Here is an 18,501-nt window from a genome sequence, read left to right as displayed (position 1 = left end):
ACCACATGTATGCATAAAAGGTTTCATGACCAGTGAGAACAGAAGAATGAAAGGCTGGTTTCTGGGTCATGACTGCAGTGAAGGAAGGTGTCAGTGAGATGAGGGATAGAATTGAAAGTGAGTTTGCTCCAGAACGGCTGGTAGGGGGGGAAAAAAGATAAGACAAACATAATTTGCATTCTCCCTAATTTAGGGCATGCATTTTTACCAAATGTAAACATATTTATGATTTTAGTAAGCTCACGACCTCTGAGTGTTTGAGGTGGAAGAAACAGAGTCCATCTAGTATAAGCTGTTTGTTATTCTAAAGAGGAAAATGAAGCCCAAGGCAGTTAAGTAATTTGCCAAAGGTCACATGGATTATAGGACAGCTAAGAGGCATAATAGACAGAGAACTGGGCTCAAAGTCAGGAAGACTCATCTTCCTAAGTTCAGATCCAGCCTTAAACACTTAATAGGTATGTGACCGTGAGCAAGTCACTTAATCCTGTTTGCCTCATTTTCTCATCTGTAAAATAAGCCAGAGAAGAAGATGGTGAACCACGGCAGTGTCTCTGCCCAGAAAACTCCAAATGGGGTCACAGAGAGTCAGACACATTTGAAAAAAAACTGAATATAGGATATAAACGTCAGAGGAAGGATTTGATACCAGGTCCTCTTAAAAAAAAAGTTCTTTTTTCTCCCACTCTGTGACATTGCTGACGTTCTGAGTTCTCTTTTCCTTTAATCAGCAGTTTTTCAGACTTCCTTTCTCCATCTATTTTTCTGCCTACTTGTTTAACAGTTAAATTCTAAGGGTCTCTAAACTAAGGGATGAGTTAGCCCAAGTCTTGCCTGGAGTAGGTGGTCCATAGAGTATCCCTCCCACAGTCTGATCACTATGTAGATATCAGTATTTGTGACTGCTATGTGCTGGGCATTATGGAGTATGAAGAAACACACAAGATCCTATGATGACCATTTCCTTTACAGATTTTTAACCTAGCTGCAGTCAGTAGGCATGAACAAGAGAAAAGGTGTCTTACAAGAGAACACTTCTCAAAGCTTAGCATTTGGCTGCCATTTATTTACCCAGTGCCCTTAGAATCGTGCAGTTTCAGTGTTGGAAGGAAAAAGACCAGTAATCCTTTTTCCTCTGCTTGAAGACTTTTAGAACAGAAGAGCTCACTACCCTCCCATAACAGTTCATTCTGTGCTCTGACAACTCCAAGTATTGTATAGAAACTTCCTAATTTTGAGCCCAATTCTCTCTGTCTCTTCTTTCTGTCTTTTGTTTTGTGCTCTACACTTATTTCTGCTCTCAGAAGTCAATCAAAATTGATCACTCATAGTAAAACCAAACAAATATGTGAAGATACCTATTGTGTCACTGTGGCACAATGAAAAGAGCATGAAATTTGGAGTTTTGAAGACCTGAGTTCAAATCCTTTCAGCCTGCGTGACTTTGAGCAAGCCATGTAACCACTCTGGGTCTCAGTTTTTTCCTCAGTAAAATCTAGATGATTTGTAGTTCTAAATCAGTAATCCTGTTTTTCCTCACCAAAAATGAACTCACTGTTGAAGAGCTCATCTAGTCATGGCAGGTTATAAAAAGACTCACCTCCTTTCTGAACATCATATTTCTGATTAAAATCTTGTCTGCCAGATACTTTTGGTTCGTAGGGAACTTCCAATCCTCCAAAGTTTTTACAGTTGATTTTAAATCCGAGTGTAAGACTTTATTTTTATCCTCATTAAACTTAATTTCAATGGACTAAGCCAATCAGTTTTTAAAAAATAATCTATTTGGTGAATTAACCACATTGCTCAGCTTTGTGTCATCTACAAATTTCACAAGCCTGTCATGTATTTATTCATGTAATTTATTAATAAAAATTTAGAACAGAACAGAGCCTGGGATGGCCTATTCTGCCTTCTTCCATTGTTTTCATTCCGGACACTTTTGTGTCTGGTTGTCTAATTCTGAAAACCCACCTAAATCCACTGTTATCCAGCCTCTGTCTCTGTTTTCTTCACTAGGATATTTGTGAAAACCTTAGCACATGTTTTTTTGAATTCCAGGTATACCATGCTTCTTGTATTACTTATATTTGTCAACTGAGTAGCTTTTTGCAGACATGCTGCCTAATAAAATTGGATTTTTCATGTCTTATTGGTTTCACTTAGTCCATCAGTAGTTTCAGCTAATAGCTAATACGCAGATGGGGGAACAGGACGTGTATGTATATGAATTTGTAAACCAGAATTTCACTTTTCAATAATCTGCTTTAAGATGTTTCCAAGAATTAATTTAACCTAAAAGTGGGGACTGACTGGATCTGGTGTAGTACACAGAGCTTTGGAATTAACCGTCAAGAATGAATAATTGAATAAATGTTTTTGAACACTTATCTTATACCAAACATTGTAGTTAAGTGTTGAAGATACAGATAAAGCAAGCAAGACTGTTCCTTCCTTAAGGGAAGTTCCATTCTAAAGAGGAAAGACAGAAAGAGGAGTTAGAAGAGAGAATGGGGGAAAAAAAAAGAAAAAAAACCATATTGGGGCAGCTAAGTGGCGCAGTGGATAGAGCACTGGCCCTGGATTCAGGAGGACCTGAGTTCAAATCCAGTCTCAGACACATAACACTTACTAGCTGTGTGACCCTGGGCAGGTCACTTAACCCCACTGCCTAACCAAAAAAAAAAAAGAGAGAGAGAGAGAGAGAATGGAGAAGGGGAATGCCAGGAATTGCATGGTGGAATGATCTAGGCAGCATAAGACCCAAGGTGCCAGAGGTAGAGTCCAAAGTTAGTGTGAGAAACATATGAGAAGGATACTAGAGTACAGTCAAGTCATATGACTTTATGACCGAGAAGTGACTCAGCATCCTGTGGTTGTAGGCAAGACACCTATCACAGTCTAGGGACCAAGGGGCCACGTCTGAGATCAGTAGGGAAGGTGTTAAGGAAGATGGCCATATGGCAGGCAGCATGATTGGGAAATATTCAGAAAGTGGCATGTTGGCAAATTTTTGGGCAGATTTTTGGGCAAAATACGTTTAAGTCCAACTTCAAAGACTTTCTAGCTCTGTGACCCTTGCACATCACTAAACATCCCTGTTCCTCAACTATATCATCTGTTCAGTGAATGCTGGACTCATCTTCTAAGGTTTCTTCCAACACTAAGACTGTTATCTTAATCTAGAATCTATAATTGTAGAAGCCATATCAGTGTTCCTATCAAAATCTCCTTACCTAAAATATTGATACCAACTTTGATTTTTCTAACTGAATCAGAAACAGAGGTTGGGTTGGAGAATGGGATTCTACTAACACTTCAGGGAAGTAAAATAAATCAAACAAACTTGAAGAATGTAGCATCATGGCATTTCAAAGCATGAGAATTTTATCCTAAGGTAACTTTAATCTGGTCATAAATGGCTAGTATAGCTTCCTCAGCCAACTGAATATTTACCACCTGGGCCTGACACTGCTGTGTACCTATCTGTCTTCCTTTCTTGGAAAAAGGCCCAGCTGAGTCCCTGTGGTCTGGTCTCTAGTCTGTATTCCTTTCCCCTCAGTATTTGTTGCTCTCCATGGTCCCTAACAGTTTTTCAAGAGAACTTCCTATCCATTTTGTTGGGAAATGGTGCAAGGTGTTCTTAGCACACTACATTAGCAAGACTGTACCTATTATTGGGAAGGGAGAAAAATCTTTTCTTCACAATTGTCATCCGCAGTAGCACGAACCCTACCTCTAACCTTCGAGCACCCATGCAAGCCCTCATCAGTGGGATTGCTACTGGTAAGGGTTAGCACTAAGCCTAACTGTATATGATTGCACAAGCTGGGAGTACAAACAGTATGCTTCAGTTCTTTGTACTGATGTTGTGAGAACATTGATGCGTTCCCTTTGCTGGTTTTGGATAAAATACCTCAGTGTTTTATCATCCTGTTTAATTCTTTTCCATGTACTTCCATAAATTCTCCATTGAGTATCTACCCAGCACACTTGAGATCCTTCCCTTGTTCTTTTAATATTTTGTAGATAACAGTGCACTACTCTACCTGCCCATATATAATCACTTCTTCGTACTACATAACCTTTTATAGTTGCGCATGTACTGGTTGATATCTTTTATGCCATTTTTCTTGTACAAGTCATTACTGGCGATGTGCTATAGCCTACTTATACCTACCATATGTCTTTCTATTACAGTTGAGATCCTTTAGAAGTCGTGGTGTTCTGTGATTTGTAGATATAATAACATTTTCAAAAGCTTCAAGCATCCATTTTCAGGACATCACAGGGAAGGGAAGATTGCAAAAGAATAGGGAAAACGATAGATGATATTGGAACCAAAATAGTATAATGGGGGGAGGCCAAATTTGATATTAGAGGGCATGGGTTCAAATTTTGCCTCTGACTTTTACTATGTGTATGAATTTTGGTAAATCATTGCACCTCTCTTTGTTTTAGTTTTATTTTCTATAAAATGAGGTACGAGGACCAGATGAACTCTGAAGTCCCATTTGGAAGAATTATCAAGAAGACCTAAGTAACTGTTAACCCATGTAACTGTAGTGTCACTGTAACTCTAGAACATTCTAGTTTTGGGCTAGGCATGGTATGTCTTGAGGAACCATTCTTTATGTTTTCTAGTCTGTCTGCTGATAGTGGAGGCCCTAGTCATAAACCCCTATAGGCATATGTTTTGCTTTGTGGAACAGTTTGGCTGTAATAGAACTTGTCAGCTCACACTAAGAAGGGTGCTTAAAAGTAGGGCACTAGGTAGATAGTTCCTAGCCTAGGACTTTTAGTTAAACCTTAGTTCACCTATGATGTGGACCTGCCTACTTGTTCTAGAGCTTGAGACATCAGTCCTCCACTTACCTGGTTCAAGCTTGATAAACAGCCTCTGCCAGTATATTCTGATCCTGCTTCTGTTTGTGTCCTTTCTATCCAGTCTGGGTCTCTGAACAAGAACCCTGATTTACCCGCACAGACTTTATATTTATCCTCTTCCCTCACTTTGCAGGAGGCAGCTAGGTGACTTGGTGAATAGAGCGCTGGGCCTGGAGTCAGGAAGATCTGAGTTCAAATCTAACTAGATACTTACTAATTCTGTGATCCTGGGCAAGTAACTTAACCTGTTTACCTTAATCCACTGAAGAAGGAAATGACAAATCACTCCAGTATCTTTTGCCAAGAAAACTCCATGGAAAGTATGGTCCGTGGGGTCATGAAGACATGACTGAACAATCACCACCAGCAGCACCAACATCAGCAACAACTCTATTTTGCTTGAAATCCTAGTCTTTGGCCTCAGAGTCGCTTTCTGGATTCACAGTGCCCATATGCCCTATCAATATTAATTCATTCATTGTGCATCCAAATGAAAAAGGAACCATATCAGTCAAGATGCTCACCATCTTTGCTCTGCTAGATGAGATAATGCAACATAAAGCCATGGAAACCTACAAAGTGGAAAGAAAGAAGGAAGAAAGAAATGTAGCAAGGAAGAGATCAGCACTGGACCATATAAATATGCGAAGCAATTAATTGAGCTTACAATCTAATAAGGGAAGACAGCTCATACAGTATTGGGAGGAGCATTTTGCACTGAGAAATTTCAGGCATGATAAATGGAAAAGATAAGGCAGTCAATTCCGAAGCTTAGAGACAAGTTTGTTTCTAACCCATTCTGTTGATTTTTCAAAATCATTTAAGAAACATAGTATAGGGAGAGCACTGACTCCCAAGTCAAAGGACCTAGATTCAAATTCCAGCTCCGGTGCTTACTACCTGTGTGATCTTGGATGAGTCAAGTTTCTCTATCTGTAAATTAAGAAGGTAGGAGAAGATAACTTCAGAGGGCCCTTCCACATCTAGATCTTTCATAGCACAACCATGCAAATATATGAAGAAAACTATTGTGTCCCCGTGGTGCAGTGGAAAGAGTATGGGATTTAGAGTCTAGAGGAAGTGCACCTGAAAGTCTTCATAGAAGCTATCATTCAGTGAAACTGCTTCAAATGTCACAGCATCTATGATAGTTAAATATATTTAATTTTATAACAATGAAATGTTGAAAAAAATTTAATTTTTTTATTTCCCTCTTTTGGTCAGCAGCACTGATATTCTCCCAGGGCACCCAGGTACTCTGAGTAGGAAGCTTAGTGTTATCTTGTGTTTGTTTGTTGTTTTTTTTTTAATTTTAGAGGCAAGTGGGGTGAAGTGACTTGCCCAGGGTCACACAGCTAGCTAGTAAGTTTCTGAGGCCGGATTTGAACTCAGGTCCTCCTGACTCTAAGGCTGGTGTTCTATCCACCGTACTACCTAGCTGCCCCTAGCTTATTCTTATCTTGACACATCCTTTTTCCTCATCTCTCCAATATATAGGAAGTTTCTGAGTCCTGTTAACCTTTCTTGGAATTGTCTCCAGTACCCATCCTTTCCTTTCAATTCCTATTTCCTCATCGCCCCCAGTCTCAATTACTATAAAAGTTTCCTACTTGGCCTGAATGTAGGCTTCCTCTGCTCTGTTCTACTATAAATAAATAAATAAAGAGAGAGAGAGAGAGAACCATATACATATACAGACACACATATATAGACATATACACGTAGACACATAGAGATACATGCACACATATGTATTCACCCTGATTGAAAACATTCAATAGCTCCCTGTTTTCTAAAATACTATGTAACCTCCTTTTTACTTCCAATTCCTTCTATCGTCTACCCTTTGTATTGCCTCTGTCTCCCCTATGTATTGGACTATATTTCTTATTATTCACCAAAATGAAACTTCAGCGTTGGACAAGCCAAGTCTCATCACATGAATATAGTATAATCATATTAGCCTCCAAGTTTACACTGAGTATTCCTGTACTCTTGATACAACTTCCCATGGACTTGGCATGCCCTCTGCACTCTTTGCTTATCTAACTCCTGCCCTTCATTCAACAGTCAGTTTAAGTTTTACCTGATTCCTAAAGACTTCCTGGACCACTTCCTCTCTTCCTGATTCTCATCTCCAATGCAGCAGTAACACATCAAACTTATATTAAGCATCTGTTATGTGTAGGACAGCTAGATGGCACAGTGAAGAAAACACTGGTCTAGAGTCAGAAGACTCATCTTCCTGAGTTCAAATCTGGCCTCAGAAACTTCCTAGCTATGTGACTCTGGGCAAGTCACTTAACCCTGTTTGCCTCAGTTTCCTTATCTGTAAAGTGAACTGGAAAAGGAAATGGAAAACCAGTCCAGTATCTTTGCCAACAAAACCTCAAATGGGGTCACAAAGAATAAAAAGTGGCTGAAAAATGACTGAACAACAACAAAAATTGTAAAGCATTGTGCTAAGGATGTCAATACAAAAAAAGAAAACCTAGGCTTCCCCACTCTACTGGAGATTATGCCATATACTTGGATCTCATTTTGTATTGTTAATTTCATGTGTTACTTTCTCTCCTTAATGATAAGGAAAGCCTGGTGGACAGAGACCATAACTTATTCTTCTGTCTCCTTTGTATTACCTAGAATAGTGTTTTACTCGTAGCAGGGCCTTCTGTGTGGTAGGCACTTGATACATTCATTTTGACTGCTTACAAAAAAGTGAAAGTTGCTTTTTGTTGTGTTTTCTATTATTTAATGCAGTGGGTGTATTTAGTTCTGCACCATCTGATAAATTCCTTATGATCTACATCAGACAAAAACTTTAAGTAGACTTAAAAAAAAAAGCTTTTGCTAGCCGTATTTTGTTAAATGGTCCTATAACCAGCTTGTTGAAATGTGCCTTAAAGCCTTCTATAGCAATTGTAATCATATGCAGTGACACCCACTGGTGCTGGGAAAGACAAAGCTGATTAAGCCTAGACACCTGAATGTTAAGTCTTTTCATGAATTTTAAATTGTTGGTTTCCTTTTTTTTTAAACCCAATTAGAACTATATGAACAGTTTTAACCCTGCTTTTCCCTCAAAGGCTTATTATTTCAGTGTAATTGAGATTTTGACATTTATAATTTTGCTTGAGTCCCAAAGCAGTGAACCAAGCTGGTTTTCTAAAAATCCTAGAGGAGGAGACCTCAGGGACAGAGGTTATATAAGAAAACAACGTTTTCTTCTTATCTCTGGCCATTGCTTCTGTCCCTTTGTTCAAGAGTAAGAAGTTATTAGTTGTTAAATTACTATGATATGGATTATTAGGGACCATTAGAAACATTCAGTAATTACTGGTTGTAATATAATAGAGGAGGAGTTTTTTTTCCCCTTCATTGTTGTGCCCTGCAAAGAGTATTAAGAGGTTTGACAGTATGTATTCAAGCCATTACATATCACAGATTCATTTCCAGCAAAGAGAGAATTACCCCGTTACATAGTATTATCTAGTTTAATGATCACTGCTGGTGTTCACAATGCCGCTAAAGGATAGTTCCTGCATCTTTTCTTCTTTTTAAGTACCTGCATTTATATTAATATCATGGCTTAATGTATTGCTTTAAAATTATATTGCACTTTGAACTCTAGTAAGTCTAAGATTGACATCTATGGATAGAAGCATAATACGTTTAGTACCAAGTTACAGGCTTTACAGGCTTTTCTCTAGCTCATGTGATGTTTAGTTTCCTTAAATGTAATTTTGTCCTTAGTGTCCCAGAGAGTGAGCATGGGAGGGGAGGGGGAAAGAGAGGGGGGAAGGGAGAAAATGTGGAGCTCAAAATTTTTAAAAAAGAATATTAAAAATTGTCTTTACATGTAATTGAGAAAAAACATCATTCAAAAAATTAAATGTCGTTTGGGGAGAATTTTGTCATATGACTGCAGAACCAGATAATGTCATTGAAAAGTCAGTCTCACATGTCCCATTAATCTATGAAAACATAATGTTTTTTACTTACAACTTTATTACGACCACAAAGGTTGATTGGCTGTTAAAACCTAACTGTCACATTAATGTATTTTTTAAATGGTCAGATTCTTTATGGCCAGTTGTGGTTTAGTAACATCCCGTTTCCACCACTGTCATGGGGGACCATCTCTGGTCACCTATGACTTACTTCAAAATGTAGTGATACTGCACAGTGTGAAATTGGAAAATCTGTTCTCTGTGTGTTCTAATGGATGTAACGGCCGTTAAGTATATGAGTCTTCTGACGTGGTAATCAGATGTGATTCAGTCTGTTAAATATCCATGAAGCAACATCTGCTTCCCAGAGTGACCTTCTGGTAAAGAATACTTAGCATCTATTAGTAGATCATAGTGCAGATCTGCCTTATTTGAAATGCACTACACTAGAGTCATCTACTGCTGTTTAGCATCTAGCTTGTAATAATTTATTGCAGTTAAATAAAGCTTAAAAAAACTCCATTAAATAATTATAGGGATTATATGCATTTTGAAAACCTTTGTGTTCTACCGAAATTACCCATTTAATTTCAGGGTTGGTTTGTTAAAAAAAGCGGAGATCTAAAGGCACATTAGGGGAGCTGTCAGATGCTGTTTTCTATAGGTGTTAATAAAACCAGATAAAAAAAAAACCTGAAACAAATTAAAACCAAAAGCAATTTTGCCATCTGTTGTATATTAATTAGAAATTTGCGTATCAAGGGTAAACTCACTCTTAGAGAATGTCACTGAATACCCGCTAATAGAATAATATGCAAATATATTAGACTATGGAATTATATTCTGTTTCTAATTCTAACTTGACTGTTTAGCAGATCCCCCAAGAAATCAGTAGTGTGTATATTTGTGCATGTGTCTATATGCAAAAATATATAATGGTTTCTTATCTCTTTTGTTTTTTAGAGCAACCTGCCAATAATCAAGGACAGTCCACTCTGCAGCCTCTCCCACCTTCGCATAAACAACATTCTGCACAGCATCATCCATCCATCACTTCTCTCAACAGAAACTCTCTGACCAATAGGAGGAACCAGAGTCCGGCCCCGCCGGCTGCTTTGCCCGCCGAGCTGCAAACCACACCCGAGTCCGTCCAGCTGCAGGACAGCTGGGTCCTTGGCAGTAATGTACCACTGGAAAGCAGGTAACTACCGTACAGGAGACCTCTCAGTCTTTTGGCAAGTGAACCATAGCAAGAGCACTTCCTAGAATTTCAGGGATTCATTTGCAGTGAGCAGCAAAACCCTTTACTGCTTTTTATGTCTAGAGTTGAAAAATAAACTAATCGAAACTTTTTCCCCAGAGTTCAAGTGTACTTCAATCATCCAAGCTGTGTTTTGTTTCTCCTGCTCTTTAAAAGTTCAGGTAGTCATAATAAAAAAAAAAATAGGTCATGCCTATTTGATTATTTTTCACCATGGAGGGCTAAGAAGGCCCTTCTTAGCCTGTGGGAGAAAGTAGAAATTTGTATCATTTTCTCTTCCACAAACTCTAAACCAAACACCCCAAGGTTACAGGAAAAATATGAAAGCATCTTTCTTGGATTCAATATCCTCTCCCCTCTGTCATTTTCTTCACATCCTGCCTACTTTTTCCAATTGTTCTTCTTTCTGGTAAGTCATCAAATTATAGATTCTTACTCTTGGAAAAGAATTTAGAGGTCACCTAGTTCTGTGATCCCTGCTTTTTAGTCACTGGCCAGTAGCCATTTCTTCTGTTGGTTTAACCCCCGTGACAAGGAATAGTTTGTTTCATAAGGCGTCTTTTTTCGTTAACGGTACCACAGAAAGATCAGTGGGCTTGGAGTCAGAAGGATTGAGTTTGAGTCCTGACTTTGACTCTAAGTGTTTTGTGACTTGTGCCACGCAGCCCCAAGTCTCTGAGCCTGTTTCCTCATCTGAATTGTGGTGATAAAACCAAAGGGTTAGGTCATTCTTCTCTGATTTACCTGAAACAACCAATGATTATCTCCTTTAAAATGTCTTTCATGAAAAAGACCTTGGTAAGAGTGGTAGCCCACCTTTTTCATCTATTGTCACTGATCCTCTTATGGCAAAGGAATGAAAGTCAAGAGAGAGGTGATTTATAAAAAGTGCAAGAGACCTAGTTTCCAGGTAATTAATCGTTTTATTAACCATGCAAACAATAATCAATAAAAGGGGTAAGTGACACTCTTGAATGCCAAAGACCCCCATCATGGAACTCACTCAACCCTTCGAAAAGTGGGTGTTCCTGAGGGTGGCAGTCGACTCTGATTGGTTAACAATTAATGAGAAGAATGAATATTATAATGAGAGGTGGAATTAGTCTAATAAGGGGCTGGGGATGTGACTTTGATTATGTCATTTACTTCCAAATCACCCCTAGCCTTGAGCAATCAAGACAAACCATCTAACCCCCTGCCTAAACCTGCATGAATAGAACACAGTGGGCCAAAATTCACCTTAGATGAAATTTTCTGTAAGGTATTTTAATCATATAAGGCAACAACTCTACCTAGAAAAGATAGTCTAAAAAGATAGGTTAAATTTTTGGAAAAGTCAGGGATCTCCCCAATAATTTATTATTCAACAATCATTTTTCTCAGAGATCTTAAGTACCATGTATTTCCTCTGTCTCACACCCTCATTTTACAAATGAAGCAACTGAGAGGTAAATTGAATTTGCCAAAGTCATATAGCTAATTAGTGCAAGAGCTGGGATTCAAACCCAAGTCTTCTGAGAACAAATCGAGTGTTTCAGTTTAGGGGGAAGGTGGTGGTTCCCCCACTGTGTGGTGCTATGTGTATTCCTCCAGCCTTCTTCATGATTATTTCTCTTCCCCACTTTTTAGTCTTCCACTGGATTGCAGGGGTAAAACAGGGAGGACATAGCAACAGTATGCTGGACCCTCTGGGCCATTTTCTCATTTGATAATGTTTGTCCCAAAATGCTGATTCTGGTACAGGGAACCCATGGTTAACTTGAGCATTCAAATTAGCTGCAGGGAGTGTAATACAAGATGGGAAACATGTCTCACAGTGGACAAATCTAGTTTGCGCCGAAGACATAGAATTTATGAACCAGTTATACCCTGAGAATCATCAGCAGGAGATCCTTATTAGTCTCCAAAGGTCAAAATCTTCTTTTTTTATCTTAGCTCTTTCTTCAGACCTAAGAATAAGGTATCAAAGCTTTTCCCCCAAAGAACAAGAAGCCACTTGTCTTTAATCCATGACATCAGCCTCAAATACTTGAACTTTGTTTTTCATTGTGTATGGTTTGAAGGGGGCAAATCACACACTAGATCCCACTTCTTTCCAGTTTAAGATTGCTGTGTACAGCTTCATTGTATTCAAGTTGGTTGGTCTGAGGGAAGCTTTTTTTTTCTCAAGGTTATTAGCACAGAGCTAAATTTACCTATGATAATTAATTAGCAGTCACAGAACAACTCATCAACACTGATTCACTATTGTCACTTGGCAACATTTTATTAGGAAAAAAGTAATTTTCCAGTTGAGTCATCAAATTGAATATGTATAATTGCATTGTAGTTGACAATAATTGTTTTGACAAATATTTATGAAATATGTCAAGTTAAGTCATCAGGAGCGTGTTTAATTTTGTGTATTGGGTACAGCACAAGAGAATTGAATAATTAACTAGCCATGTTCTTGGTAAGGAGAGTTGTGTTTCCAGTAAAAGGATACAGGCAACTTTAGAGAAGGATAAAATTTGGTGGTTCTTCTGACTATCTCTAGGACTGTACTCTAGTATTTTAATACTCTAGTATTTTAATAACATTGATATATTTTGTTTATATATTACCTTTAGTTTTGCACGTAATCTCTTCCCCTCTCCATTTTTGCACAGTCCTCCACATGCAGAGGCCTGGAATCAGCAAAAGGAAGGAAATAATGTCCTCAGCTTTTCTTTAAGGCCAACCTTATAGTCATTAGAATTGAATAATGTTCATTTTTGTGCTTTTTTAATGTGTTTCTGTTAGTATTGTGGTAATCATTTGGTCTATTGTTTTCTTCATTTTGATTGTTTTACCTTGTCCCACTTCCTAGAACAGTGGCAGTATTTCCCTGAAATCTTCCTATTCATCATTTCTTATACCTGAGTAATATTCCATTACATTAATTATCACAATTGGTTTAGTCAGTGGACATCTATTTTCTTTCTGGTTCTTTGCTTAAGGGCACACACAAAAAAAGTGCTGCTATAAAATTTTTAGCATATATAGTGCTGTTCTTTCTGATTTGGATCTCCTTGGGATATGTGCCTAACTGTAAGATCTCTGGATCAAAGGGTATTGGATATTTTTGACACTTCCTTTGCATCATTCCAAATTGCTTTTCAAAATGATTAAACCACTTCTCAATTCTACTAACAGTGTGTCTGTCTTTCTACAGCCCCTCCAACATGGGGTATCTTCATCAATTGTCATTTTTTGCCTCTTTGGGGAGTGAGTCAAAATTTAGAGTTTTCTTCACTTGCATTTCTCTAATTTTTGAGAGTTGAAGCAGTCTTTCATAAGATTATTAATACCCTGCAATCCTTTTGAGAACATTTTAATACTCATCTATTGGGGAATGTCTCTTGGATTTACAAACTTGTATTAGTTTCCTATATATCTTGGATGTCAAACATTTCTTATAAACATTTGATACAAATGTACACATACACACACATACATGTTTTTCCCCCTGAATTAACAGCTTCCCTTATTATCTTTTCTATATTGGTTTTATTTTGTGCAAAAGCGTTTCAATTTCATGTACTCAAAACTATTGGTTTTTTTGTCTTCTGTGATTCCCCTCTATCCCTTGTTTGGTTAAGAATTCTCCCACTCAATCACAGCCATGAAAGTTCTCTACGTCTCATGATCTAGTTCTCTTTTAATTTTTTTAAATGTGTGAATTTTAATATTAAGGGTTTTATATCCATTTTGAGTTTATCGCAGCATATGGTATCTGATGGAAGTTTAAACCTAACTTTTGCCAAACTACGTTCTGATTTTTCCAGTAGTTCTTGTCACATAGGGAAGTCATCCACAAATAATTGAGATTTCCAAGTGTAGTCTGCTGTTTATTTGTTTGTTTATTATTAGCCACAATAGTCAAAGGTGAGATTATGGTGGATTTTATCCCATTTAGACCTTGTTAAGAAGTCATTCCTATACAGAATCGCTGAGTGAGGGGTTGCTGGGAGATAGATCTTTTGCTGAGGTGTTTATCCATTTCATAGGAACACCTAGTGACTCTTCAGTATAGTTATATTAATCCTGTCTTTATTTTCAAGGAGTGAAGCAGGAGAAAAAGAAACATTATCAGATGACAAGTTTCTTTTTGTGTATATGAAAAGGAGAACACTGTTCCCCATTGGCTGTCATCCTGCAAAGTAAAATGAGCTGTTTTAATCTGAATTTTTTTTTTGGTTATTTTCTTCTTGCCATCCAAGTATAACATGTTTTAATGCTGTTGATCCAAGGTAAACAGCGTTTGAACTTTTGGTCATTCAACCGATAAATATAAACTGCAGTGTGAATATCTCACATTGTAGCCAACACAGTATTACTGGGGTTTGTTTAATAATCTCACTTGGTTGGAACTCTTGAGGTGAAGAACCAGAGTTATCTGACATTGATTTTTTTCTCTTTTTTAGTTAAAGTCCCCTATTGTGTATGATTCTAAGGCTCAGTTTCAGCTACATTAACAACTTTTAGCTGGGCTAGCTTGTCTCTCCTTTTGTGTGTGTGGTTGGTTTTTTATTTTTATTTTTATTTTTATTCTTTTTAATCCAAAAAGTTGCTTAATCTTGGATCATTCTTTTAGTTTGTGGTCCTTCCAACCAACCCTTACCTCCCAGCCACGTAACTATAATTTGTAAGACAAAAATTAATTGTTATTGATAACCATTTTCATAGATTGGTTATAGTTGAGTATAGTGGTGTAATTGCTCTGGGCAATAGGATTTGGATTTAGCAATCTGGTCTAGCACTAATTTTATAGATAAGGAAACTGAGGGCCAGAGAAGAGAAAGTACCTGGCTGAGGTAAGACCAGTACAGAGTAAGAGAACTGATATTCAAATCCAGGTCTTCCTCCTCCTGTATATCTATGAAATGAAGAATACTTTGTAGACTTTTTCGTTCCCAAGGATTATAAATGAAGTCAGAAGGTGAGGTTGCTTTTTTTTTCTTATTCCTTATTTCAGCATGGCTTTCAGTTTGATTTATTAGGAAGTATATTTCTACCAGACCCAGCTTCTTTCATCTGAACAAAAATGTTTATTTCTTTACTCTAATGAATGTAATTTTTGCTTACTGATTTTTGCTACAGTTGATAGATTTGTGCTTTAGCCAGCCTGGAGTAGTTCTGTTTTATTGTTTACTTTATTTTGTATTATTGAAAATAGCTTGGGGAAAAACTAGAAATTCCTGTTATGTAAGGCACAAAGTTGCTGTGATCATTAACTCCGTCCCACCCTAGCACTATAGGCAAGAATCTTCTTTCTTAAAGTCAAACTTTAAAACTGCATTCATTTGGGGCAGCTAGGTTGCGCAGTGGATAGAGCAACAGCCCTGGATTCAGGAGGACCCGAGTTCAAATGCAGCCTCAGACACATAACACTTACTAGCTGTGTGACTGGGCAAGTCACTTAACCACATTGACTAGCAAAAAAAAAAAAAGTTCATAGATTCCTTTTACCGTTTTTTTCTCCCATATATATAGCTTCTGCACATAAGAGCCTACAAACATTTTCCTCAAGACTTCTAGTAACCCATTCCACCAGGATTCGGCTCTGGTTGTTAGGATTTTATCCTTATGCCCATGCAGAAATCTGCCTTTCTGAAACTTTCAGTATTGATTCTTCTGTGGCCAAGCAAACCAAGTCTCTTCCATGTGATAACCCTTCAAATAACTGAAGTTAGCAGTAATGTCCGCACCTCTCCTTTGCCCCAAGAAACCCCCTTTTCAGGCTAAACATCTTCAGTTCTTTTCAATATTCTTTGCATGGAATAAGCTCTCCTCCCTTAAGAATCTTGATCATTCTTCTCTATACACATCCCACCTTGTTCATGTTCTGCTTTAAATATGGCACCCCAAACTGAATACAATATTCTAGATGTGGTCTGACCAGGGTCATAGTATCACAGGACCTCCCTTGTTCTAGACACTATGCCACTTAATATAGCTTACCAGAGTGAGAAATAACCTCTGGAGAAATCTAGAAGAGCAAACGAAAAGCTTTGAATGGAAGAATATCACAAAAGGTTTGAAAGGTGTAGCATGATCAGTCCAGTGCTAAGAAATACATTCTTTTTACTTTTATTCAGTCACTCTGACCTTTAGCAATGGTAAAGTTAACTGCTCGCCTGCACAGTCCTCTGGTGTGCTCTGCAGCGTGTGTGTGTGTGTGTGTGTGTGTGTGTGTGTGTGTACATAGAAATATAAATACACATACTGTGAATTAAGTTATTCAGTAATTACCTATTAAATGTCAAAAAATGTGTTTCATTTAATAAAAGATTTATTAAAGGTTAATTCTTTTATGCATGCTTCTTGGGCATTGATAGCTCATTAGTTATGTTTCCATTACCTTTACCTTGAAGTTTGGTAAATGTTTCGCTAATTATTAATGGATGAAATTGCATATTGAATGACTTTCTATCAGTACATTTTTATTTAAATATCTAAATAGCCTGAGCTGCTTTAATGTGAGATCAATTGATTATGCCATTATAATTGCTAACTTAACTTTTCCCATTTCTCCCCTGATATCTTCAATCTATTCAGAACCAACCCTACCCATAGGCAGAGTAGGCTACTACCTACTATTAATGATTTCAGTGAGTATCAGGAAGGTTCTTCCCTGCCTCCAAGTCCCTGCCCTAACTAATGGAACTCAGAATTAAGCACAGTTCTCCCTACGTGGTTTTAAATTGAGTAAATGACCATTCATGGCATTTTTTCTCCCAAAGAATATGAAAAATGTTTCACTAGATAGAAATATTTAGTCCCTTTTAAAATTTTATTGGAATGCTACAATTTAAGCAAACTATAGAACCCAAAGCAGTTAATTGTACTGGATTTTTGTCGCTCTGTTATCTCTTCTTGATGTTATTATTAAACAAGCAGCAAGTCTTTGTATCTATAGATCACAAGTCCTTTAATTTGGTCTTGAGAAGGAAAAATTAATTTATTCAAGATATAATGGATGGCAACTCTTCGTACCTTTGAAACATTGAATTAATTAAAGTGGTAAATATTTTAGCATGATTCAATAAAAACACCAAGAGATGTATGTTTCCGTATCAGACAGTAACCTAGACCTGATCTCTTATGAATTCTGAGTTTGATAGAGCTATCGTACAATGTGGTTAGATTTTTTTTGATTAGTGTGATTTCCAGAGTAACCAGCTTCTTTTTAATAGCAATTAAGGCACCAGGAAAACATGCATTAATCATTTATAATAGGCCTTAAAGAATTTTCATTAGCCTAGCCCTCTAAAATTACAATGCCATATACTGTAATGATGTTTTGGTTTCACATAACGAACCATCCGTGTTCCTCGTTGAATTGTAGAGTGCCTCAGGAAATGAATTCATAATAACTTCAAACAGATTTTCAGTTTTTTCCTTGGGAACATGATCAAATTAGGTCATGGAAGCTCTTTGGCTGATCATAACTAGAGGTTTCTCATCTATCATTATCCTCTTTCAGCTAGGACCTATTCACCTTGAAGCCTACTTCTTCCTCCTCTTCAAGAATTAAGCTTGGGATTAGATGACTTTTTGTTCTGATGTCTATCTCATGAGACATTCTTTAGTCTTTTCCCCTTTACTTTTATTTTAGGTCTAAAGGTAGTCCTCCATTGTACTTCTTTGCTAAAACTTTATCGCCTCTTCTCTCTATCGCCTTTGATGATTTTTTTTCTTACAACTTTTAATGCTGTTGCAAGGTTGGAGTCCCAAATTTACCTGTCCCTCTCTCCAAGCCAATGATCTCTTATTCTTTTTTTCAAAATCTTACCTATTTTTCTGAAATACAAGCTTCGGTTTTTATAGCCAGTTAATACATAAAATGTAATTACCTATCTCTTTGATTCTAGAGCCTCCTTACCTTCTCTATCTTGCCTTTTTAAAAAAAATCTCTTCTTCCCCTTATTTCTAACCTGTTGCAAAGCCTGTTGAGTTCCTTATAAAGCTTTTCCTGTATTATTTGTTCTTCATTTCAACATCTTAACATCTTATCTGTGCAATTAAGCATATGTGGCAGCCTAATACTGTTTATTTCTGATCTCCCTCAGATACCACTGCTGTGTTCTCTATGATTTCTTTTACATCTCACCTTCTTCCATTCTGTTCATCTCAGAATGCTGCTGCCAGAAATTCTCTTGCTCCATTTATTTTCTCTTCTAAATTCCCTTCCTCAGCTTCCTCTTGTCTCTGCCTCTAGGGGGGAAAATACTTAATTGTCTGGATATTTACCAAGCCCATCCAATGTGCCAGCCAACAGTTCCCCTTATAAGAGTTTGTGTTCCACTGGTGTGGCATTAAGAGCCAAGACAGCTTTTTCAGCCATTATTTTTTTCTGGGCCCGATCACCATGCTACTTAT

At 37.5% G+C, this 18,501-nt stretch overlaps 1 protein-coding gene across 1 annotated transcript in view; it reads left to right on the top strand.

Annotated features, from left to right (window-relative positions):
* The window catches only part of TENM3 (teneurin transmembrane protein 3), an 825,548-nt gene that overhangs the window by 569,313 nt on the left and 237,734 nt on the right, over positions 1 to 18,501 (top strand). The window contains 1 exon segment of the mRNA XM_078148915.1: positions 9,801 to 10,038. Within this exon segment, the coding sequence (XP_078005041.1) occupies positions 9,801 to 10,038 (238 nt within the window).

Source organism: Phascolarctos cinereus, unplaced genomic scaffold (assembly GCF_003287225.1).
Source record: "Phascolarctos cinereus isolate Bilbo 61053 unplaced genomic scaffold, phaCin_HiC Scaffold_9;HRSCAF=440, whole genome shotgun sequence".
Taxonomy (NCBI): Eukaryota; Metazoa; Chordata; class Mammalia; order Diprotodontia; family Phascolarctidae; genus Phascolarctos; species Phascolarctos cinereus.
Note: the sequence above shows the minus strand (reverse complement) of the source record. Positions and strands in the feature narration are given on the sequence as shown.